Source organism: Miniopterus natalensis, chromosome 14 (genome assembly GCF_054644295.1).
Source record: "Miniopterus natalensis isolate mMinNat1 chromosome 14, mMinNat1.hap1, whole genome shotgun sequence".
NCBI lineage: Eukaryota > Metazoa > Chordata > Mammalia > Chiroptera > Miniopteridae > Miniopterus > Miniopterus natalensis.
Window position 1 is genome coordinate 32,365,297 of NC_142094.1, and position 25,272 is coordinate 32,390,568.

Below are 25,272 nucleotides of genomic sequence, written 5' to 3' on the forward strand. Positions count from 1 at the left end.
TCAGATTTATCAGTTTAGCTCTACCACATAAGTAGTTGAATTTAGGCAAAGTCACTAACCCATCTGGTAGAATCAGTATCTTTACCTGATGTTTCTACCATCTTGTAGAAACAGCAGTAAAGTGACATGAAGACAGGGGCATCTTTTCCTTGAGTCAACACAGTATCCCCAGTGCCTAGAACTGAGTCATAAAAATGGGAAGAACTTGATAAATATTTGCTTAATGAGTGACACTACAGAAATAAAAAGGCGCTTATGTCACTGAGTTGTGCAAGTTAAAAAGGTACATAGAAATGACTTTGAAAAAAACTTAAGTAAATGATCATTGCTTTCTGTATAAGAGCATCTGATCCTATTTGCCATTATTATAGCGTGCTATAGGGAAAACACTTGAGTCATCTCACAGCTGGAAATCTGTGAGATGGCATCAAAGGGAGTTTCACCCCTTGCACTTGCGATGTCCTAATCGTGCCATTAGGCTAAGTCTATAAAGAATTTGAAGTTCAACAGAAACACGAGAGTGTTCGAAAGTGGTAACAACAAAACAAACAAAAACACCATCTTCTATACTTGTCTCATTGAAGGACGCATTTTATAATATTTGTTTTTCAGTGTTTCCAAAGTTCAATAATACATCGTTCCAATAGAGGTATCTTTAGAGAAAATTTGAGGTGTTACTCCAGTCTCTAGAAGGTGTATTTGGGGGCGGGGGTGAGGGTGGGATGTTTACCCCAGTGGAATGGCCTTCGACTGGCATCATGCACATTAATGATGTACAGGAACCTGGCAATTTCCTCTGAGTGCCATCCTGCAGTGAGAGCAATGGAACTGAGAGGGCCGAGCCTGACGGTGGCACGTGGCCTGTATGGTATGAAGAGATGGGGCACCTAACTCAGTTTAAATCCAGGCTCTGAACTCTTCGTGGTGTTTTACAGGATATGAATGACTATGCTCCGGTGTTTAGTAAACGCATCTACAAAGGGATCGTGGCTCCAGATGCTGCCAAGGGCACCCCGATCACGAGCGTTTATGCCGAAGATGCAGACCCTCCTGTAAGTAGCAGACGGCGATTAGCACTCTGAGCTCAGTGAGGGAGACCTTGAGCAGCCACGAATGGCTCGCGCATCTCACTGTCCACTCGCACGTTTATGCCGGCTCGCCTGTGGCATCCTCAGGCCCGGGCTGCATTTCAGATGCTGACTGTTGAACTTCACAACTAGGGACACGCTTTTTGTTTCACTAGAATTAAAAATTTACTGTTTACCAATGTAGCTAATACTAATGATAAATATATAGAGACATAATTGTCTACTTGGAAGCAGTATCATTTGGATTCTTTATTTAGAATGGCATAACCTTAGTTTAGCCAGGATAGGTTTTATCCTTACAGATTTTTTTCCATTTTACTCATATATAGCTATTGTTATCAAACTCTAAATCAGCATATGACATAATACTTACAATGAATGTGTTAATTTTGGTAAATTAAATTCTTAACATTACTTTTAGAATATATTTAATGAATTCTTTTTCCATCCTGGATTGTACCTCTTTGAGATATCCCAAATTGCCTTTCAAGATTGAGTGGTTTTAATTAAAACATTATTATAGCAGAAGTAAGGCAAATTTTTCTTACTGATATTCTCTTATTGTATTAAAAATAGCATATAGAAGTAATCATATCTAGTTTTCTATAAATCACTTGAGTGTTTTATAAATATTATTTATTCTCATAATAACCATACAATAATATTTATTATGTTTTTTCTTAACTCGGAGTGAGCTCACACTATAAATCAGTGGCTGATATACTATAAAAAATATTAAAGATATTAAATAAGCTATTTTAGAAAAGTGAGAAAATATAAAAAGACCTGAATTCCATAAGTGACTTAAAAGTTCTGTTTCATATTGCTAATATAAATAGTATTTATGTAATCCTATTTATTTAATAAAAGGTGAATGAGCAGTCCTAACAGTTTTCAGCTTCAGTTGTGACAAGCCGTATGAAGTCTTTTGTGACTGAAAGGTCTGCAAAATAATGATATTAACACGGAAGCAGTGACCTTTCACTGAGAAGTTCCTTTCCTTGACTGTGTTAAAATGTCTTTGAAACATTTATTGCATCTTCGGAAATGCGACAGGCAAAATTTCATATAGTCTTTTTTTAAATTGAATTTATTGGGGTGACATTGTTTAATAAAATTATATAGGTTTTAGGTGTAGGATTCTATAATACATCACCTGTGTATTGTATTGCATGTTCACTACCCCAAATCAAGTCTCCTGCCATCACCATTTATCCCCTCAATACCCTCCTCTGCCTCCCCCACCACCCCTTCCCTCTGGCAGTCACCATACTATTGTTTGAGTCCCTGAGTCTGTCTTCTTTCTCTTTGCTTAATCCCTTCATTTTTCTCACCCACCCCCACCCCCTTTGACAGTTATGTCTATTTTCTGTATCCATGAGTCTTTCTCCACTTTGTTAGTTTATGATCTTCATCAGATTCCACATATAAGTGACATCATAGTCTTGAACATACCAGTTGAGGTGGTAAACGTGAAAGTGGTGGCTTGTCTACCTTTTTAAGTAAACTGTGAGAAATACAAAATACGTTGAAATTAGGAATATATATTCAGTTCTATTCAAGACGTGCTTTGAACACCAATTCCATAATGGCCATTGTGCATATCAGTTTTTGCTCTGTAGAAACTGATTCCAAACTTACAGGAAAAAAGGAACTGCATGTAGAAACTGTAACACACTGTATTAAACGAGTGTAAGCAAACACAGCATCTTAGCATATTCAGATTTCAGAGAAATTTTCATCAGTGCAGAATTTAAGTTTAACGGTATAGATGATGAAAGACTAAAAGTAAGCCTGCTGGTCACCTATGTGGGACAGACCCCAAAGTCTTATTAAGGACAGCAAAGTCCTCACTTCACGTTTGGCCCTGTAACCTTGTCACCTGGTTTGACATTCAGATCACTGTACCAATGTGAGAGAAGTTGTGTTAGTCCATTGTCTGTTTAATAAAGCATGAGTTATTTAGAGGGAAGACGCTGTTTTTTACATCCTGCTTCTCATTTATGGAAACTTATCAGGCTCAAATTCCATATTTCTTTGAACAAGTTCTTAGGTTTGCATTCCCAATAGTTCTCAACATTTAGTATCTAATGCTGGATTCCAGTCATTCAAGCTGGAATACTGAGCATGCCTTATTTCGGTTAATGAATATGTATGATATCAGACTCAGTTTTAATCCTTGAAACACTTGCAACCTTTTGGTATAACTAATATTAGCATGGGTTTTCCAATTATTGCTGCAAATCGGGCCCCTTAAATAAACATAGTTCCAATCTGGCTGCACCTACACCAATTTGAAATAAAAGCTCAATTCCATGAAAAATTTCAGAAAACAAATATTACATTACACAAATATTATGATTGATTTTTTATTTTATTATTTTATATTGGTGCCATAAACACAGACTATTTGTTGATGAGCTTGCCAAGTGTTTTCTACTCTGTTCCCATTATAAACATGTATTAACTACAAGAAAATGGTTTCAGATAGTTTCAATTTCCTACCGTTCAGGGTTCCTATGACAGTTCTACAACTTGGGGCTATAAGTATCTATGGTGACACTATATTTACCTAATGGTCTCTTTTCCAAACTAGAAAGTAATGTCCTTGAGGGCAGGAGTTAAAACTTATTCCAGTTTGTATCCCCACATCTAACTCTGTGCTTGGCACTTAGTAGTCTGTTAGAAAACGCTTGTTGAATAATTGAATAAATTAACAAATTAAAGGTTATTTCTATGCTCTTCAGAATTGACAAATTGCCGGTTCTTCAGAAACTTCGTTCTCTGTGACCCTGAGAAAACGTCTCAGTCTGTAAGCCTCAGTGTGGCCATTTGAGGGCTGTGAGAATTAAGTGGGGCGATGCATACATAATGCTTAGCACAGTTTCTGCCCCCTTCTCTAGTAGGCATTGTTACAATTCAGCAATAATAATTTCAGTTCTAGAGGTTGGCCACACTTTTTTCAAGGCATCTTGTTTCTTTTGAATGAAGAGAGAATCACCCATTTTAAACTAGAAAATAGCAACAGCAAAATCTTTTGAAGTATCAGATGGAGAAACAGGGTAAGCTCTTAAAGCCAGAGAGAGCATTGTTGCTGAATATAAATTAAGAATTATAAAATGCTTGTTTTGCAAAACTAAAGTGCTCTAGAGGGAGAAAAAAAAATCTTCAAGGGAAGTATTTTCCCCCACTGAATTAAAGCTGTTAGGCTTTTATTTTCTGCCTTGGTTTTGTGACAGCGCTGACATTATGTAGTTCACCCGAGATGTGAATAGTGAATGACTAATCATTTTGGGTATTAAAAATGGCCAACTTTTTCTTTCTGCTCACCAGAGATGTCTCACTCCAAACATTCACAAAACAGAAAACTGCAAGTGTAATTTCCATTTGCATATATTTATTCTTTCTGAGGCCACAGGTCCAACCCCATGACATAGAAGTTCTCTTTGTGGGCCCGGTGAATGCCTGACACAACAGTGTCCTTTGTGAGCATGTGGACACGGAAAAATTGGGATAAATAAATGAAATTTACATTTTGCTCATTTCCGAGAAAGTATGAGGAACCTACAAAGGATGACCTTTTCATTTTTGTATCATTCTGATCATTTCATTGCTTTTTAAGGATTCATAAGATTCTTTTTAAAATAAAGCAGTCATTGAAACCTGTTTAACACTAGCAATTTAGACAAACTTTATTATTTGCCTGTATTGGTGGAAGAATTATTTAGAAATTGAAGACTTATTTTTCCAGGTTTTGATATTGATTCATGAAATAAATGTTTCCTAAAAAAAGACCTTATGTGTTCTCTCTCAATAATAATTGGCTTAAAAATCAGTATACTGATTTTTTCATTTTCTCACTATACCTCTTTTTTCAGAGTATTTTTCTAAATGGAAAATAATTACAGTAGGAGGCATTTTTTAATCCCCTCTGTAGAGATTTTGAGAGCTATGCCAGTCCTTTAGAGTTCAGACAAGCTACCTGAGGAATTATTTTTAAAGTGTTTTCACAGGTGGCTTTTACACTCTCCTTAATCATTCAAGGGCACTTTTGTGGATCTCTAGAGAGTAATAAAGATGGTCAATTTTTTCTTTTATCATACATACCTTGTGTTTTATTAAAATATCATCTCATCACCAAATAATGCCGGATAATTATGGTGCTCGAACATGCTTAACATTTCCAATAGTTATTCTCTTGCAACCTATTAGTAGAGGGCATATCAACAGAATGAAAGCAAGAACAAATTGTCTTTACCCATGATCTACTGCTTGCTTTTTGTGCAACAGTTAAAACTATACAGAGCCAGGAGTTTTAGAAGATTGTATTCTTATCTCCAGATAATATAAGCTGTCCTTTGTCATTTCCCAGTGAAATCCCCACAGTTCTGTTTTTCATCGCCCACCACACGCTGCCTCGGGTTGTGCTGTGTTGACTTAGGTGATTGCCAGCGGTGTTGCAAAAACTTGGCTTTTAAAAGATCAGTGCCTACAAACCATATCACTGACCCAGGAGCATGTGGGGGGAATGTGCACAGCTCAGTGGTGGTTGTTTTTTCCCCTCACATCAGAGCTGTTAAGGAAATAATCAAGGACTGTTTTCATGATGCTTGTCAGCTGGTGAAAATTGAGAACCTATAACCCCAGCCTTGGTCCCTTTGGTCTTGAATACTTCATTTGAAAGCACACTGTGAACCAGTTGGGACGTGATCTTTAAAATAACAATGGGTTATAATTAGATTTGAAAGTGTAAATGAGTACGAAGGTTTTATGAGAAAGTTTATACATGATTAATGTCAAAAAAGGTTTATGTCAGTGTTTTAAGAATCAATGTGATTTTCTTTCGTTTTTGTAGCTTACAGATTTCTTTCAAAAGCAATTATATTGTTAACATTACTTGAAATCAACATAATATTTAACTATTAGTGATGGAAATATTGCTCTTCTAGTTAAGAAACCGCCATGCTTATCGGGGCTAAAATGATGGCTTATGGCTTAAATAATGTCTTTTATTTTGAATTTCTTATGAGAGAAAGTGGGAATAGAGCTTTGAAAGTGTAGGTTGGCTTCTCATGAGTTGGATTCTTGGCCTTAGCCAGGCCATGGTAACTCTTGGTCTTGTTGCTATCCACTTTGCAATTATTTCATTTCCTTAAGTGATAACTATACTTAGGTGGTAAACTACAACCAAACATGTGCCTGGCACAAAACAGACATTTCATAATACTTACTGGATGACTAAATCAATCAGAAAAGATGTATTGTGGACTTCAAAAACAAGAATATGGCAAGAAAGAAACAGGGGCAAAGCCATGATGTGTCTGAGAAGTGCCAAGAAATGAATGTGCCCTGGTATGGTCTGAGCCTGCTCTGGACCAGAATTCAACTTTTTAAAACATAGGGGATTCATTTAAGTGAGAGTAGAAGAAATTGGCATAAGAAATGGATCCAAAAATTGCAGGATTGAAACACTCATCATTTGTTCCTGAATTTGTGTGATATGATTTAAACTATGCCTGATTCAATAAATGTTATCTATTTAAAAAAATACATTGAGCCTGGCCAGGCGTGGTTCGGCGGTTGAGTGTAGACCTAGGATCCAGGCGATCAGGGTTCGATTCCCAGTCAGGGCACAGGCCCGGGTTGTGGGCTCGATCCCCAGTCGGGGGCGTGCAGGAGGCAGCCGATCAATGACTCTCTCATCATTGATGTTTTTTTCTCTCTCTCTCTCCCTCTCCTTTCCTCTCTCTGAAATCAATAAAGATATATTAAAGACAAAAAAAAAAAAAAAAAAAAATCTGGCTATCCAGCTTCAGACATTTTAAATAAATAAATAAATAAATAAATAAATAAATAAATAAATAAATAAATAAATGAATAAATAATACATTGAGGCTGTTTTTAGCTGCTCATTTGGGGACAGGAAATACGGCAATTATGAAACACAATTTATTATATAGGAAATAGAAGCTTACAAATAAGCAGAGGCAAAGTTGAAGCTATGTATTAGAACAGTTAATTTCCTGTGATACTCAGTCTCATCGGATGAGATAAATGAAACCAGGAGGTGAGTTAGCAGCTATTGCTTTCACTTAAGTATGAAAAGGGCAACGTGAGTAATGGAAATGGGGGAAACAGAAATACTTAAAAGCCATTGAAATGGAAGAATTAATAGCGATTGGATGGGAGGTTGAAGATCACAGACAGAATGCAAGCACAATCAGAAGTGGGAGGAAATAAAATTCTAAAGAAAAGAAAATTAAAGAATTTTTTTTAATTTCTTTTTTAGACAGGGCAAGAAGTATGTTGACTAGAAACCCACAGTTTACCTTCACAATAAACTGGGCTCTGCTTTCCTGCCACTTGCTTACCCCCTTTTATTTTCATGTGTCTGAGTTATTTTAAAGTGTGACTTTTATATGTATGTCTTTTATTTGTTTGTTTTTCAACCTATCAGCTAATTTTTATTACATTTTTTTGGAAAAATGACTTATATGTATTCTTTATAAAAATTATAACATTTTAATTGTATTTCCTGACATATTTTCAATAACTATTTATACTTAATTTTGCATTTAAGCCTATGTGTGATTGATGCCATTCCTTTCATACTCTGACCCATACATTTTTAAGTTCTTCATTTTGTTACTTCTCTTGGTTTACTCAAATATGTCTTAAATTTTTTGATATACACCTTGCAAGTTCTTACAGGAACTCATATGAATATGTATTTTGCTTATACATATAACATACAGCTTGAGAGATTATTAGAGTCTGGGGTTCAAACTTTTGCCCTTTAAAACTATATGTGTGTTTTTCCACTATTTTCTGGTATTTAACATTGTAGAATTATGAAGCTATATTAATTTTCTTAATTTTTAAGTCTTTTTCTTTCTGACTTTGAGGCGGCTGGGTTGGCTGGCCTTGGTGTGAGGCTGAAGGTTGAGCCCCTGTCCATTCCATACGCCTCCTTCCTCAGGAATTCATGCCTGAGCCGGCCAGCTCTTCACATAGCAAAGGACAGGATCACAAAAGAACGTGCTTAACCACATGAGCACTTGTAACACTTCCGGTTGTGCGTCACAGTCCCTCGCCTTCCATTGACCAAAGCAAGTAGAGGGCCAAGCCCTAAATCAGTGGGGCAGGAAATAGAGTAAAAATAATAATAATAATAATAATAATAATAATAATAATAATAATAATGTCTAAACAGTAATGCAATGTACTATAACAGTCTAGTTTAAATGGTTTTAAAAAAGAGGACATTAATTATGAATAAGATGTGGGGATAAATTGATATAAAGAAATGAGAAGTAAACATGCCTGGCAGATCCATTGATGAAAATATTCCATAAAACATGGATTATATTTTACTTAAATCTCTGTACCTGTGGTCTAAATAAAATCAAAATCCGGCAATATTTAAAGACACTGCATTAAGTGTTAAGGATTAAAATTTTTGTGTTTTCTTGCTTTAGAATGTCAAATATAAAGACATAGAAGTTAATAAAAAAATCAACCATTTACTTGATAAACTGAAAACTTCTAAGAAATAAATGTTTAGGGTGTTGTAAAACCAAACAAGAGGGGGCCTGATCTTGTCTGGTGAATCAAGGATGGTTCTTGAGGAAAGATTTCAGAGCTGAGGTCTGAAAGATAAGTAGATGTTGCCAAGGCAAAGAGGTGTGACAAAATAATTAGGCTCTAAAATACGAGTAAAAAAATAAGTTTTAAAAACCAAAGGAGGCAATTTTGTAAGAAGGCTAGAGGGGTGAACTTGAGTCAGATTATATTGAGTCTGGTGGTCAAAAAGACCGTGACAAGATATCTTATTTCACCCTAAGGACAATGGGTGGGTTTTAAAACAGAAAGGGTAAGTTCACTAATTAACTAGCCCTAGTTCAAGTTTATCTTTATTTTTAAATTCCCTTCGTTTTGTAAGTTGGTTTTTGTGAAGGAAGTAAACTGTTACCTTATAAATTTTTTAAATGTATATAAATGAAGAAATGTTAGAAGAAATATGCTGTTATTTGATGTCTTCAGGGGATTGACTTATGTTTACCTTTGAAAAACATTTCCCAAAAGTTAGTGATAAATAATCTTGAAGCAAATATTTGTTAAGGTCTTTAGTAGCTATGTTACTACAATATCTGCAGAAATTGAACTATATGCAGACATTAAATTAAGTCAGTGATATATGGCATAAGGAACCTGCCTAAGAGTATCAACTCACTATGATGTCAAAACATAATAGACTTCAGGTCTTAAAAAGCAGGGGCGGGGGGGGAGGGGGGGAGGAAGAAAGAAAAGCACATGATCTCAGTGGTTATATGAAGAGTTTGACCTGCAGTTTTCCTAGTCTCTTTTGGTTTCTTTTTGGATTGGTTTGGTTTTTTTTAGGTCTGAATTTTCTTTTTCTTTTTAAATTTATCTTTATTGTTGAAAGTATTACAGTGTCCTATTTTTTCCCCATTGACTCCTTCCACCTCACTACCATCCCCTCCCCAGGCCTTCACCCCATCATTGTCTGTTTCCATAGGTTATGCATATATGCATATAACTTCTTTGGTTAATCTCTTCCCACCCCCTCCCCTTCCCTCTGAGATACATCAGTCTGCTGAATGCTTCAATGTCTCTGGGTCTATTTTGCTTGTCAGTTTCTTTTGTTCATTAGCTTCTTCTTAAAGAAGACCCTTCAACCTTTCATGTAGCACTGGCCTGGTGGTGATGAACTCCTTTAGCTTTTTCTTATCTGTGAACCTCTTTATCTGACCTTCAGTTCTAAATGATAGCTTTGCTGGGTAGAGTAATCTTGGTTGTAGTTCCATGTTTTTCATCACTTTGAATATTTCCTTCTGGCCTGCAAGGTTTCTGTTGAGAAATCATCTGACAGTCGTATGGGTGCTCCCTTGTAGGTAACTAATTGCTTTTCTCTTGCTGCTTTTAAGATTCTCTGTTTTTAACCTTTGGCATTTTAATTATGATGTGTCTTGCTGCGGGCCTCTTTGGGTTCCTCTTGTTTGGGACTTTCTGTGCTTCCCGGACTTGTAAGTCTATTTCTTTCACCAGGGGAAGTTTTCTGTAATTATTTTTTCAAATAAGTTTTCAATTTCTTGCTCTTTTTCTTCTCTTTCTGGTATCCTGATAATGCCAATGTTGGGCCGCTTGAATTTGTCCCAGAGATTCCTTACACTATCTTCCTATTTCTGAATTCTTTTTTCTTTTTGCTCTTCTGATTGGGTATTTTTTTACTTCCTCATATTCCAAATTGCTGATTTTATTCTCAGTGTCCTCTACTGTTGATACCCTGTAAATTATTCTGCCTTTCAGTTAATATAGCCTTCATTTCTGACTGGTTCTTCATTGTGTCATTGATGATCTCACTAGTTTCCTTAAGAGTCTTACTAAGATCCTTTAGCATCCTTATAGCCATTGTTTTGAACTCTATATCTAGGAGCTTGCTTGGCTCCATTTTATTTAGTTATTTTACTGGAGATTTTTTCTGTTCTTTCATTTGTGACATGTTTCTTTGCCTTCACATTTCGGCTGCTTCCTAGTGTTTGTTTTTATGTATTAGATATAGCTGCTATGTTTCCTGGAATTAGTAGGGTGGCTTTGTATAGTAGGTGTCCTGTAGGGCTCAGTGGGTCAGCCTCCCCAGTCATCTGAGCTGGGCCTTCTAGGTGCTTCACTGTGTGTGCTGTGTGCACTGTCCTGTTGTAGTTGAACCTTGGTTGCTATTGGTGTCACTGGGAGGAATTGACCCCCAGGCCAGTTGGCTGTGAGGACCAGCTGCAACTACAACTGAAGAACTGCTGTGCTGGAGACACCCCTATGGAGCAGGATGTACTTCAGTGGAGCTTTGCTGTTCACCTATTCCCCTCTGAAGTGTGTGACTCTTGGATGTGATAGGGTCGTAATCCAGCATGGTTGAAGCTGACCACCAGGTGCACTGTCTCTGGGGTCTCCTGGGAGTTGCAAAGTCAGCCTCTGCCTGTGCCCTGCCTAGGGCCACCCAGCATGAGCTACGCAGCAAACTGAAGTTGGCTGCTACTTGTGCTGGGCTTGGAGCTGTCTAGGAGAGGCCAACCTATCAACCAATGCAGGCTGCCGCTAGTGCCAGGCCTGGGGCCACTTATCAAAAGGTATAAGGCATGTTGAGGCCGTCTGTTGCTTGTATGAGAGATTTTAGAAAAGTCCTAAGCATGAGGCTAGAGAGGCCACTTGAAAAGCCACTGGTAATGGCTTAGATGAACTTGCAAGTAAGGAGGGTCAGGGTCTCCAGGAATCACCATGGTGGGTTGAAAAGTGTGAGTCAGGTCGATGGAGATTCAGAGAAGATGCCTGCCTGCCTGCCAGCTCTGTGGGGTGAGGGCTTGTCAAAGGAGCAATGGCCTCTACCAGCTCTTCTGTCTGGGAGAAATCTGCCCTTCCAGCTCTTTGCCTGATTCCAGGCAAGTTAGTTCCTCCCCGAATGTTCTGGGCCACATATAGTTTCTGCATTTCAGGTCAGATTCCACCCCGGGTCTTTGCCCCTCTTACTGGTCTCAATGTGCTTCTTCAATTCATAGTTGTAGGACTTCTGTTCAGCTAGATTTCAAGAGGTTCTGAATGATGGTTGTTTTGTATTTTAGTTGTAATTTTGATGTGGTTGTGGGAGGCAGTGGGTACCGTGGTTACCTACACCCCCACCTTGTTGTCTCTTCCTTAGTCCCTTGTAAGGATACTTTAGCATCCAGTTAAATCCACTAAAAAAATAAAAATGACCAAGTCATTTTGAGTGGGGAGGGGGGGAACAACACAGCAACAAAAACAATCAAACCATTTTGTAGTACCCCCTGATGTTAAATCATATTTGGGAGATTTTGTGCATTACGCTATTACAAAATAAATCATATTAGTTGCTTTCAAATACATTGGGAACAGTAAATTTGGAAACCATGTCAGGGAGAAAAATCTTCGTGTACTTGAAAACAAATTACCTAATGTTTGTATGTAATGATAATAATAGGTTTAGTATTTCCTGACAAAATACAATTGCCATTATTATGAAGAAAATTACATGGGTCTGAGCAATTTCTTGGTAATTATGTATTTAAGAAAAATGACCAAATCAAGATATCCCCTGATAGTAAGCATTTATTATTTTAGTCCATTATAGTCTTATTGAAATTCCCTATGTTTGCAAGTTTAGAACATCTTTCATACAGATCTTCAATTACCTTCCTTAGTAATTAATTACATTCTCACCATCAAGTCAAACATCTTGTGTTTGACACTCACTATAAGAATGAAAATCAAATGTTAAAATGTACAGAGTAACAAAAAAATAATTGAAATCTCAAGGTTATGTTTTCTTGATATAAATTTATATTTGTTCAGCTATGTTAATGATACCTTGTTATTGTATAGAAATATGTTACTTTTAAGTTTTCAAAAACTAATGTAAGCACCATCATGACAAGATTTTTTGCTTATGTTTTCATTACCTAGAAAAATTGCCAGGTTCATAGTATCATATCAGTATATCACCATATTGCTATATATGTACTAAATAAATTACTATTCCGGTAGCGTTGTCTTATACTAATATTTATTGAGCTTTACACATGTCAGATTTAGTAGATAAAAGGACATCACAATGTTGAAATCATGACTTTCACATTTTGGAAACCGCACAATATTTAATAACTCACATACTATTCCAAATTGTATTTGGAAAGAAGCCTAATACATGAACAAACAAATTAATTAATTCATTTAATAGATGTCATAAATCATGTCCTTCCTTGCGGCTATTAGGGTTGGCAAACATCCCCAGAGTCCCATTAAGCTATTGACTAATGTTAGTAGTGTTGGTGTTTGTGTTTAACTAGGAAAAATGATATTGTACACATAATCCTTTAGGTTACATAAAGTTACTTAACTTCTTTAAACCTCATTTCCATATAAGAATAATAAGATCATTTCACTGGAGTGGTGCTTGCATTTAATGAAAAATGAAAACACTTAGTGAATGTCAGACATGTAGATTTTAGTTAATATTTCCCCCTTCTCATTCCTGCTTTCAGGGTGACGGCAGATATGCCTAACTTTGCCTCTGGTTTGGGACAGTGCTTGTAGCCTCATCATTTGTGAACTTTAGGATATCAGTGCCTGGGCTCAGGAAGTAACTCTGGTGTGATCTGTGACATTGAAAATTTTGAAAATAAAGTTTTCATAAAACTACCAGGCTAATAAGGTCTTTGCAATCCCCCCAAATAAGTACAGGAGTGGACAAAAGTAGGTAACAGTACTTCCCATGGAAAAGAATAAAACCATTAATAAATAATTATACAGGAATAAACTGTGTGGTTTACATACTGACAACTGTAAACTTACTTTTGCCAATCCCTGTATGTACATATTTTAATAAAGTTCTTGCCAAAAAGTTTTTGGGACATTTTGTTTAAATAGACATCTTCAACTTATGTCACTTAATAATAATGCATACCTTCTTTTATCCCCTTGAGCTAAGCAGACACAGTGTTTAGGGAGTAATCGATGATTAATAAAATTAAAGGAAAGGGGAAGAGAAGATAGCCAAGTCAACCGTTAATTTATTCTTTTACGTAATTTTATTTATTTATTTTTTTAAATATATATTTTTTATTGACTTCAGAGAGAGGAAGGGAGAGGGAGAGAGAGAGAGAAACATCAATGCTGAGAGAGTCGTTGATCGGCTGCCTCCTGCACGCCCCCTGCTGGGGATCGAGCCCGAAACCGGTGCATATGCCCTGACAGGGAATCGGACCTTGATCTCCTGGATCCTAGATCAGTGCTCAACCACTGAGCAACACTGGCTAGGCCTTTTACTTTTAGATGAAATGCAGTAAAAACACCACTAATTCAGATTCAGTTATTCTGATGAAACAGTGAGTCTGCTACATCTCAAACCTGAAATTATGAAAAGTTGAAATATGATTTTTCACTTCTAAAAGGCCGTGCACTTTATAAATCATTTTAGCATTATCACTATACTTTGATTTTATTGTGTGACAGTAAATTAATAACTTATAATTTTATTTTAGGGATTGCCTGCAAGTCGTGTGAGGTATAGAGTAGATGGTGTCCAGTCTCCTTATCCTGCTAGTATTTTTGATGTAGAAGAAGATTCTGGAAGAGTAATAACTCGAGTCAATCTTAACGAAGAGCCTACGACCATTTTTAAGGTCAGTGCTGTGTTTTCCTTACATTGTCTACCAGATATTTAGTCTTTGATTGAGAGTTTGGTTTAACAGACAACTGTACTTCTTTCTATTTTCTTTCTTTTTAATCTTTTAAAATTACAAACAATACATTTTTATTGTTTTGACACTTAGAAAATACAGTTAGGTAAAAAGAAAAAAAATCGCTTGATATTTCACACCTTGGAGATAACTAGAATTTACCATTTTACTCCCTACCCTTATGATTTTATTCAAATACAAGTATACAAATATATGCTTTAAAATAACATGATCATATTATTCATGCTGCATAATAATATATTGCACATTCCAATAAATACTATTAATGCTATTATTTTAATGGTTGTATGATATTCTATTGTATGAATATACTATTCTATTTGTTTGTTTGTTTAATGCCTTGTTGTTGGGCAACTAGGCTGTTTCCAATTTTTTGTTATAATAATCTTTGCTGTTGTGAAACTCTTTGCAATTACTGTTTGCCACTTGCCAATTTTTCTCTTTAGGGTAAATAACTGCAGGCAGAATTGCTGGATCAAGTTTATGTATTCATGATTTGTTATACTTCTAGAAAATTTCAAGTAATCTACCTTTCACTGTTATCATAAATAAGCCATTTTATTATACTTGAGTGTTTCCATTTTCTATAGTTACTGTTACTTAGAAAAAATTTTATCAATGTGAATAAAGCCTTTGGCTCTACATTGGGGAATTACATTCATCAGTTAACCTTGCAAATATTGATAAATACTGTGTCACACATAATTTTATCACTATTTGGAATAATTATTTTCTTTGTAAGATTGTAACCTAAAGGAAAATCATAGCTCCAAGGACGGTCCTTGGTTATGATTCTATGATCTAAATTGAATAAATTTAGATTAATAATCTGTAAATTTCAAAATTATATTCCAGAGAAACATAATTTTGAAAATATTTAGCATTTCTTAAAATAAACATTAGAATTCTTCTAGACATAATACAAGTTATCAAAAAAAATGATAAGTCATAAAAGTTATTTTAATAATAAAGAATATACAGCTATCACGCCTTAAGACTAAAGCTTTTCACAGTTTGCATTCTTTGAACAGCTTCTGCTGTAGAATACGAGCTTGGTTTTATATGTTGTAATTGTTTTTAAGTGAGTGTATTTCAAAGTGTGTTAAAGTATAAAGACTTCCAGTTTGATCCCACAGAGTATTTCTGCCCTATCATCTTACAGGCAATTAATTCACTAGAAATTAATTTTCTTTTATAAGCCAGCTAATTAGGTTTTTGCTACTGATGTGAACTGAATTTCACATGTTTTAAGTAAGTGTTAATGCTTAGAAAGGCACATGTTTTCACTGTAGGCACCAGAGAAATTGTGGAAGAGAAAAGAGTTTATCCTTGAAGAGATGTATTATAATATACCTGTTTTACTGGTAGTTTTATTTATCATAGAGTTAATGACTCAATTTCTTTGAGTTATCTCATCCAACAAATGAAAATAATAACATCTACCTGGGAGGATTTTGTGAAGATTAAATGATGATACATGTAGCATACACAAGTCCAGTGCCGGCTACCTGGTAATCAGTGTTCCCCCTCCTAGAGCCAGGCATTCCAACGATTAAAACACATGTAGACAAATGAGACTGTATGTTGTTGTTAATAATCTTTAACGTGAATTTTCATTACTTTTGAAGTTGGTGGTGATTGCGTTTGATGATGGTGAGCCTGTGATGTCCAGCAGTGCCGTAGTGAAAATCCTTGTCTTACATCCCGGAGAAATCCCGCAGTTCACACAAGAGGAATATAGGTATTGATTCTTATTAGCTTTTGTAATTAATAAATGACTTTGCTTGGTTTTGGCCTCTAAAAATTGATGTGATATATGAATTTATCAGTGAAGTGGTCCCCCAATTCTAGCCTGTTTTTCAAAATTAATATAACATTATATTTATTTTAAAAGTTAATCTACTTAAAATGACACTAGTGTAAATAGTATCCGTTTTACTAATGCTTTTATGAATAATGGATTCTTTACAAATAATTTACACAAGCTTTGAAAAATATAACTTTATGCTTTGGAGTTTAAAATATAACTGATTAATGGTCTCAATGGTGAGAAATAGAGTAGCCATTTAGTTTCCTATTATTGCCAGACACACTATATTATCTAATTTTGACCTGTCTCTGAATTATATTTCCACAAAAATCAGTGAAAGAGAGAAAGAGACACACAGAGAGAGTATGTGTATATTTATCTGTGTAATGTATATTACATATTATAGCTATAGAGTTAGTGTGTATATTCTCTCAGCCCGTCAGGCTGCCATAACAAAACATCATAAACTGGGTGTCTTAAACAGCAGACATTTCTTTTCTCACAGTTTGAAGACTAGAAGCCTGAGATCAGGGTGCTAGCATGGTCAGGTTCTGGTGAGGACTCTCCCCTGGCTTCTCATTTGTCCTCACTTGAGGGAGAGTGAGAGAAAGCAAGGACACTAATCCCAAAATAAGGACCTCACTCTCAGGTGCTGATCTAAACCTAATCACCTCCCAATAGCCCTGTCTCCGTTGCTGTATTTTTGTCTCCAAGTTAAAACATTAATGCACTTTTTTGAGTATGTTAGAACCCATAGGAGTTTTCTCACAAACATTTGAAGGAGACCCACTATATACTGCGTATTTACTATGTACTTTTTCTGGACATAGCATTAAAGGGCAGCCAGTCATTGCATTCCGGAGGTTTTCAACCATGGGTGGAAACAAAGAACTATATGAAAAATACAATACACTGTGGAAACACAATAACAGAAGCTCAGAGTGCTGAGGAAGCACGTTGCATAAACACTTAACCATCTGAACATGATCAACATACTATTGAGCTGTATCTTGAAGGAAAATAGAGATTAGTCTCTCAACAGAAATGTGGAAAGATGTTGCACACCAAAGACTCAGCATATATAGAAGTATAAATGAGGAATATGGAAGATGTATTGAGTCCCAGAATATTCTAGGAGGTTAGTCTCGCTAGAGACCAATTGGAAGAAAATTTCATAGAAGAGAACACTTTATCATATTCCAGAATTTCGACTTTATTGCCCTGATAACTTCTAAGAACTACCTAAAATTTTTAAGATAGAGCAGGGACTAAGATACTGAAGGAGGAGGCAGGTGATGCATCTGGGAACATTTACCACACTCAACCAAGTAGTTCTCTCCTTTCATTAAAAGCTGTCCTTACAATATCCAAGTACTAAATTAATTACATAATATAACTACCAGAAAATTCTACATAACACATATGTAAACCATTGAGATGTAAACCATATTTTAAACAATATGAATTCTTTATCAATCTGTTTTAAAGGCCATTTTCTTCATGGTGTCTATTACTAACAATTCCCTTCCTTTTTTGTTGACATGGTAACCTCCAATTTTTTTATATAGAACATACAATTTACTGCTCTTTAAGAACTTATTTGAATGTGTTCATTTTGATCTTCTCAAGAGCCAAGACGAATGTAAACTAACTTTTGTTTCTCACTAAATTATCTAGCAGATGCCCCCAGAAAATATACTTACTGTTTGACGTGGTCCAAAAATCCCTCAGTTTCAGCCCAACAAAATCCCCGTCTTTGTTCTCCAAAACTTCTCACCCAAAGTCTACTTATTCCTTAGCAGCCCCAAGAGAATAAAAAAGTTATGTAGTGCATACCACTTTCCCTTTAAATAAACTCAATAGATGGTGTCCCTTATCTCCGGGCTTTCATTTGGAGCTCATTTCCTTATTAATAGAAGCCTGCCTTGCTCCTTAACTTTTCTTGCTAAAACATTGCGGCATTATGGCCAAGGTCATAGATCTCATCAGGGCATTTAGCTTTCTTTTCCAAATTGTCTTTGTTTAATGCCACCATTTAAAAATAATTTTTTCCATGAATAATTTACCATTTCTTACCTTCTCTTCATGGAACTACTAACTGCAAATAGATTCTATTAATAAAGTTGTTAACTTAGAGAAGAAGCAACTAGCCAATTATTTGGTGCTAAAATTAAGAGCAGTCACATGATCATCTGTGAAAGAATTTTTAGCCTTCCATCGGAGAACGTTTCTAATAATTACAACTAGTGCCCTGACTATCCCAGTTCATTTGTCATTCTGATACCTAAAGGCAATTTGGTAATCTTGTTGCATCCTGCAGTTTAAGAAGAGAATCCTACATAAGAATCAATATAAGTGCTGTAATGGATGCAGTAGTACTTGAGTCCTTGTTTTGGTTTCTGTCCGACACCCAGAATTTGGATAATAAAAAAATCATATTAAATATTGGCAGAGTATACTACTTTTTGAATAAATGCAAATAATTTAAATATTTATATAGGTTTAAATTTGACCTAAAACATGGAATTAACTATTTAAAAACAAAAAACCCCACATAATGTTGATGATTATTTTTCTTTATCAAGCATGGCTTTATCATTTACCCATTCTGGTATTTTTAAAGATTTTTGGAGAAGTACAGAGCAGGGAGTTGCTGGATACCGCCTACATCTTTTCTTCTTCCTCCTGGGCATACAGTTAGACTGCATTTCCCGGCCTCACTTGCTATATGTGCAGCCAGGTGACTTTGATTCCTGGCCAGTAAAATGCAGAACAATATAATCTGCACAATTTCTTGGCCTGCTTTAACCTTTTCACCTGTTGGATGGATGACATGGAAAAAGACCCAGGAAACCTTGTGAGCCATATGTCCACAGTAGTAGAAACACGATATAAAAGGAGCTTAGGCCTCTGAATCACAGCTTGGAGGAGAGCTACCTAAATAGGGATGCCCTCAGTGAATCATGTAAGCAAGAAACATGGGGCTTACCTATCATGTTAGCTAGTTTCAACTAATATAGTTATTCAAAACTTTATTAGTATGAAACAACTAAAAGAGATTAAGCATTTTAGAAACTTTTCTCATTTATATTGCAATATTTCCCAGTTTGTCATTTAAAAAAAAGTATTCATGGTAGAATAGTTTTATTCTTATATGTTATTTTCTTTTTATATTTCAACTACTAGCTTTGGCAAAATACACCATTTCAAACTTCTGTGATGGCCAACAGAGTCTCCTTTCTAAACAGAAAAAAAGGAAATAAAAGAATGCTTGCTAGACATCTCATATGTCTCCTTCCCTCTCCTGTACATTCTTTTTAAAATAATAAGAGAATTAATATTTATTTTCTTTGAATTTGAAGCAAATCTCAAATGAAAATTTCTGAATGTTTTAAATTATTTAGAGTGATTTCAACACATCAAGTATAAATATTACATATTCCAAACTCAGCCTTTCTGGACTTCAAGCTAAAGTTTGGCTATTTGATTACAATTAATTACTTTCTCCACTTCCCAGAGAAGTTCAGTTGTCTTCATCATAAAAGACCGAGAAAAAGAAAGTGAAAAGAAAACATAATAGCAGAGTGTAAATGAAAGTTATAAGCTATAAACTAGCTTTGTGGAAACCAACAAAAAGATCTGAGAGGTGGCAGTTACTATTTGGCAAAACAGTTTCCAGTGTACCAGTTCTACCTAGACATAGAAACAAAATTCATTATTCCTTTTATAAAATGAAAAACATTTAAATGTAGAGCCTCTGGTAATTGCTTGGTTGCTGGAATATAGCAATAGAGCTGTCATCATCTCTTCTAAAATTATCAAAGAGCAGTAGCAACCAACAAATAATAAGCATCATAGCAAATACTTGAATATTTGCGAAAGGAAGAATGTATTAGCTTGCCAGCTAAGTTTTTGATGACAGATAATTAGGTTAGCTGAGCAATGCAAAAGTAGCAATCCAACAGAAAACCAAACCCTCATTTCATGTACTGAATTGTTTTGTCTCTGTTTTCTTGTCATATTTAAAAACTGTCTTACTTTCTGCAAAATTATTTGAAATAGAAATACTGAAGAATGTAAAATTATTCTAGGACCTTTCAAAGACCAATTATTAAGCGAAATAATTTAGCTTGTCAAGGTTAGAAGCTTCTCACATTATTTTTCTTGTTTATAATTTATAATATTCGAATTTTTTATGCATGTTGGAAAAAGATTTGACTTTGTCTTTCCTCAAATCCTGTGAACTGGAGTTGTCTGCTGATGGACTGGCTTCAGGCAATTTTTCAGAGTAGGAGACTGAAATGGGAAAGCAATTTGCCCCTTATGGATTTACTTTTATGATGGCCCGATTTATAGTAATTCTTCAGATAAGTATGCACTTGACTCTCTTTGGTCCCCATGGCCGTTGTAATAGTTGAAACAGACTAAGTTTGTTAATTTCATGACCTCTTCAAACCAATCTTTACTTGAGTCACTTAATTAGGTTAAACGGAAGACGAAGATATCATCTGCTTCATCTGTCTGTCATCAGATGAACATCTACATTTTCAAGGAAGCACTGAGTTCTTAAAACTGTCAAAAAGTATGATTCCAGATTGTATAATATTTATCTATATAATTGTAGACAGCATTGATATTATTTAGAAGCATGCACACAACCCAAAACTTCAAAATTATAAACAAATTTTTATTTTAATGCATCATTCTAGTTTTATTTTGTTCTTTTAACTTCTCTTTTTGACAAACAAGGAAATATCAGTAATCTCAGTGTCATAGTTTAATGCACAAATCATCATTTATTTATATTTCTCTTCTCCCTTTTCTTGAAACAAATTCCTGAAAGAGCTAATGGCATTTCTTTATCCCTTATTGTTGAAGCACCCCTCCCTCCTCAAAATCATCTCCAGGTGACTTTGCTTTTTTTTTTTTTACAATGAATTAAGTTCAAGTATTAGCATCTTCCTCACATAAATCTTGAGTTATTACCAATCAGGCAGTTGAGAAGCTTTTCTATATGAATATGCAATCTCATATCTTAATTTAAACCATTTTCCTTAAATTGGTTTTCATTGGGAGTAGAGAAAACTAGGTTAATCTTACACATAAAAAGTCTTTTCTCAAAGTCATATCATATAATGGATGAAATAGACCATTGAGATCATTTAGTTAGCATAATAATTTAATACTTGATTTCTCTAATATCTTTGTCACAAAGTTTTCTAGGCTTTTTAAAAAAACTTACAGTCATGAGAAATGTACTCCTTAACTTTGAATAGCTATGAATGTTGGAAAGTTCTTATGCCAAGATTATTATTGTATTTATTCTTTTAAATTATTTTTATGAGTTTTTCTCAGAGTCCTCATCAATTTTAGCATTCACTCCTTTTTTTAAGTAGTATGACTGTATAGGGAAGGAAAAATAATTTCCCCTGTACTCTTCTGAGTTCTTAGCTGAGACCCCTGCAATAAAAAACAGATTAACAAGAGAAAACAAACGCAGGTTTACTAACATGTATACCTTATGTGTGCATGGGATATGCCCAGGAAAAAAATGAGTAACTCACAGAGGTGGTTTTAGAATGCAGGATTAAATAACATCTTAAAGGAGAACAAGGGGCGATGTGATCCCCTTAGGGAATAATAACTTCCAGAAAAGGTGAATGGGTCCTTAGAAGAATAGGTGGGAAAGTATGATAATTTGGGACAAAGTTTGTCCGGGTGTGGTGTCCACTTCTAGCCTCCTCTCCTGTGATAAGAACCAATCTTTTTCACTTGGTGAAACTCCTAGGGAGGGGTCTATGACAGTTGGGGTGCTTTGGAAGGATCTGTCTTTTGGTAGAGGAGGGAGCTCAGAGAAAACCTCTCCCTGAATTTTCAAGCTCATACAGCTTAAAATAATCAACATACCAAAGTGGCATATTTGGGGGTGGCATGTAATAAATTACAGTGGTATTTTGGGGTGGAATATTCTGCTACCCTTCAATTGAAACTGAGCTAAACTCTTTTGTTGAGACGGATGTGACAAATCATGTTTTCCTATCAATCCTTAGAAGGTATCTTGGCAAGGATTGGGCTTATTGGGCAAGAGAATTTGTAGTGTCTGCCATTAATGTGGAACAAAAGAGTGATAGTAACCACATAATAGCTGATCTAAATGAAACGTTAATTGCAGTTTCTCATCCTAGTGAAAAATGTCCTAGAACATATGGAAAACTCTTCTACATTGTTATAATATTTAAATAACAGTTTACTATAATCCTCAAAGTTTTCTTTTTTTTTGCCTCCACAAAAATTGATATATTAAATCTACTCAGTTTATTCATCTTCATTTTAAAAACTAATATATATTAACATTTATTTTGATATATATTAAAATTATATATTATTTTTTAAAATTTTCTTCATCTTTATTTTTCTTAGAACTCTTTTTGTGTTTATGAATATTCTGAATTTCATTTAGATATTTCAAAGTACTAATACTCTTTTTTACCTTTAACCACATTAATGTCTTGTGTTAGTTCAGTTCCGCCCTCTAACAATTAGATATGAAGATGAGATTTAACAAGCAAATATTTTATTAGGTGAAATACTGGTGTGAGAGAAATGAGAGACAAGCAGAGCAAGGGTAGGAGACCCTTCAGACCACATGCATTCTGACACCAGGTGAAAAAGAGGGAGAGAGAAGGTTGTATAGAAACATCCTAGCCTACTGTGTTTTTTAAGTGACTACTCTGTCATTTAAGGAAGGTTCTCCATGATGATGGGGCAATCCTCGGTCCACGGTGAGGTCTCCCAGAGGCCCTCTCTCCTAGGAAGGACACGCCTTAGCTTCTCGCAGTCATTATCTGTAAGCGGGGCCTACGTGGCATCGCCTCTATAGAAACACAGCAGCTGGGGCCTTGGTCCACGGGCTTCCTGCGGGTGGAGGCTGTGAGGCAGCTCTCAGTTGCCATCGTGTGTTCCTAGCTGTGTTCATAAAGAGGTGTTCAGTCAGTTACCTACTGGGATCTTTTGGAAACTAGTTATACTGTCATAGTCAGAAAATACATTTTATATATATTTTTCATTTAATCCAGGCAGAAATATCAAAATTCTAATAGTAATTCAAACACATAATATTACTTCAGAATAAAGTAACTCTTGTAGGTCGAGTTATCATTCATAAGAATGACATTTGCCCTTCATCTCAAGATGATGGACTAAGACTTACACACACTGAGATTCACCTGTAATCAGTTTTAAAGGTAAATATCATGGAAAGGTCAGTACGTCTGGAATAGATCATAGAATCTAAATGTGAATATTGATTTTGAATAGGAAATGCGGTATCTGACACAATTTATCAAAAATTTTATTAAAGACAATTGCTTACAACTTTTCCAAAAAGTTATGCTAACAATATAAACATAACTTTCGTATTTATTTAAAATGGAAATGTATCAACACTGGTAATTAAACTTTGCATGATTTAATGTTGCTTTCATATTAATTTTTAAGGATTCATGTATTTTAAAATGGACTTTCCATAAAAACAAATCAAAAATTTATATTTTTATGTAAAGAAAAGAGAAAGGGCAAATGCCCCTAAAATATTTTATTAACCTCTTGAACAAGTTGTTATTTTACTAACTCATAGAAAAAATATTGTGAGTCCTTTTCAATTTCCAGTATTATTCAAATTTAATATTTCAAATCCAAAATTAGGATATTATATAATATATCTATCTTCACAGTTTTTAAAAAAATTAAATTCCCTGAGTGGAAAAAAAAAAATCTTACCAGTTTTTCTATTAAAGTTAAAAAAAAAATGACACTTTGCTGTTCAATGTGAATTAGTCTTGCAACAAAAGACAACACAAAAATTTTGTACAGTTTGTATTGAAAATATGTTTTATAAGTAGCTTTATATTACTAAAAATAGAGTTGATTTTATAAAGAACTATAGAGGATTAATCGTTCACCTCCAGGTATGCAAAGACAGAGAAAAGCATAATTTGAAATTCAGAAATCTATTTTATATAGTATGAAAAATGAAAACAACTTTATAACAATGGCCAAAGGAATGGTAAATGAGCAATTCCAGTTCGCATCTCATTATACAAAAGAATTAAAATCACCCTACATTGAGGCATATTGCTACCATTTTTATATAAACCACACAAGTTCGAACTTGGAACTTGGGGATTTTGAGAAAACAACTATTGGTCTTGATTTCAAAGAATGAAAAAAAGGGTATCTGTAAACTATTACTATAATATAAAATAAACCCACATGCAGACAGTGTCACTTGTTTGCTAAGGCTATTTTCTATTTTAATTTAGATTTATTGTCAAATATAAAACATTACTTTACCTGAAATTAACCTTTCCTGTCGTTTTATGGCACTACTCAAATCTTGCCTTAAAGATAATAGACTTTTCCTCTTTAACTATTGAAACAGTGTGTAACCAGTGAAAGAGTGATATTTTATAAATGATATTTCTCCATCTGAACCCATGGCCCTACTCTATCAGAATCTTTAAGCATGATTCAGAAAAAAAAAAAAAACCCTGAAAATTTTTAATAAGTTCTTCAGCTAATTCTATGGTTTTGAAGTTTGAAAGCCAATGACTAAAATAGATTAGATAAACTCTATTAAGGGGAACAATAAACTAAACAAACATACACATTCTAGGTTGCAGATTTAGCTTTCCAATAGTGTTTTGAACTTGAGAAGGTGTTTATGACTAAGGCTTACAATTTTCTTATCTTCAAGATGAGGGCACTTTATGGATCTGAATACAAGCAAAACTCATAACAATAGTAAGCACACTTTGGAAGATGTGTAAAACAACAGTGTGTAACCATTCGGTCTTTTATTAATTTATAATTCTTATCTACAATCCATCTGAAGATTTCTGGCAGAACTGGTGTCTCTCTCCTGATTCACGTCTTTTTTTTTTTTTTTTAAATATATCTTTATTGATTTCAGAGAGAAGAAGGGAGAGGGAGAGAGAGAGAAACATCAATGATGAGAGAGTTATTGATCGGCTGCCTCCTGCATGCCCCCTGCTGGGGATTGAGCCCGCAACCCAGGCATGTGCCC

At 34.9% G+C, this 25,272-nt stretch overlaps 1 protein-coding gene across 1 annotated transcript in view; it reads left to right on the forward strand.

Moving 5' to 3' along the window:
- The window catches only part of PCDH15 (protocadherin related 15), a 900,353-nt gene that overhangs the window by 779,010 nt on the left and 96,071 nt on the right, over positions 1–25,272 (forward strand). Inside the window, exons 26-28 of the mRNA XM_087824418.1 lie at positions 936–1,052; positions 14,159–14,299; positions 16,006–16,118. Of these exons, the coding sequence (XP_087680544.1) occupies positions 936–1,052; positions 14,159–14,299; positions 16,006–16,118 (371 nt within the window). The remainder of the gene's footprint in view (positions 1–935; positions 1,053–14,158; positions 14,300–16,005; positions 16,119–25,272) is intronic.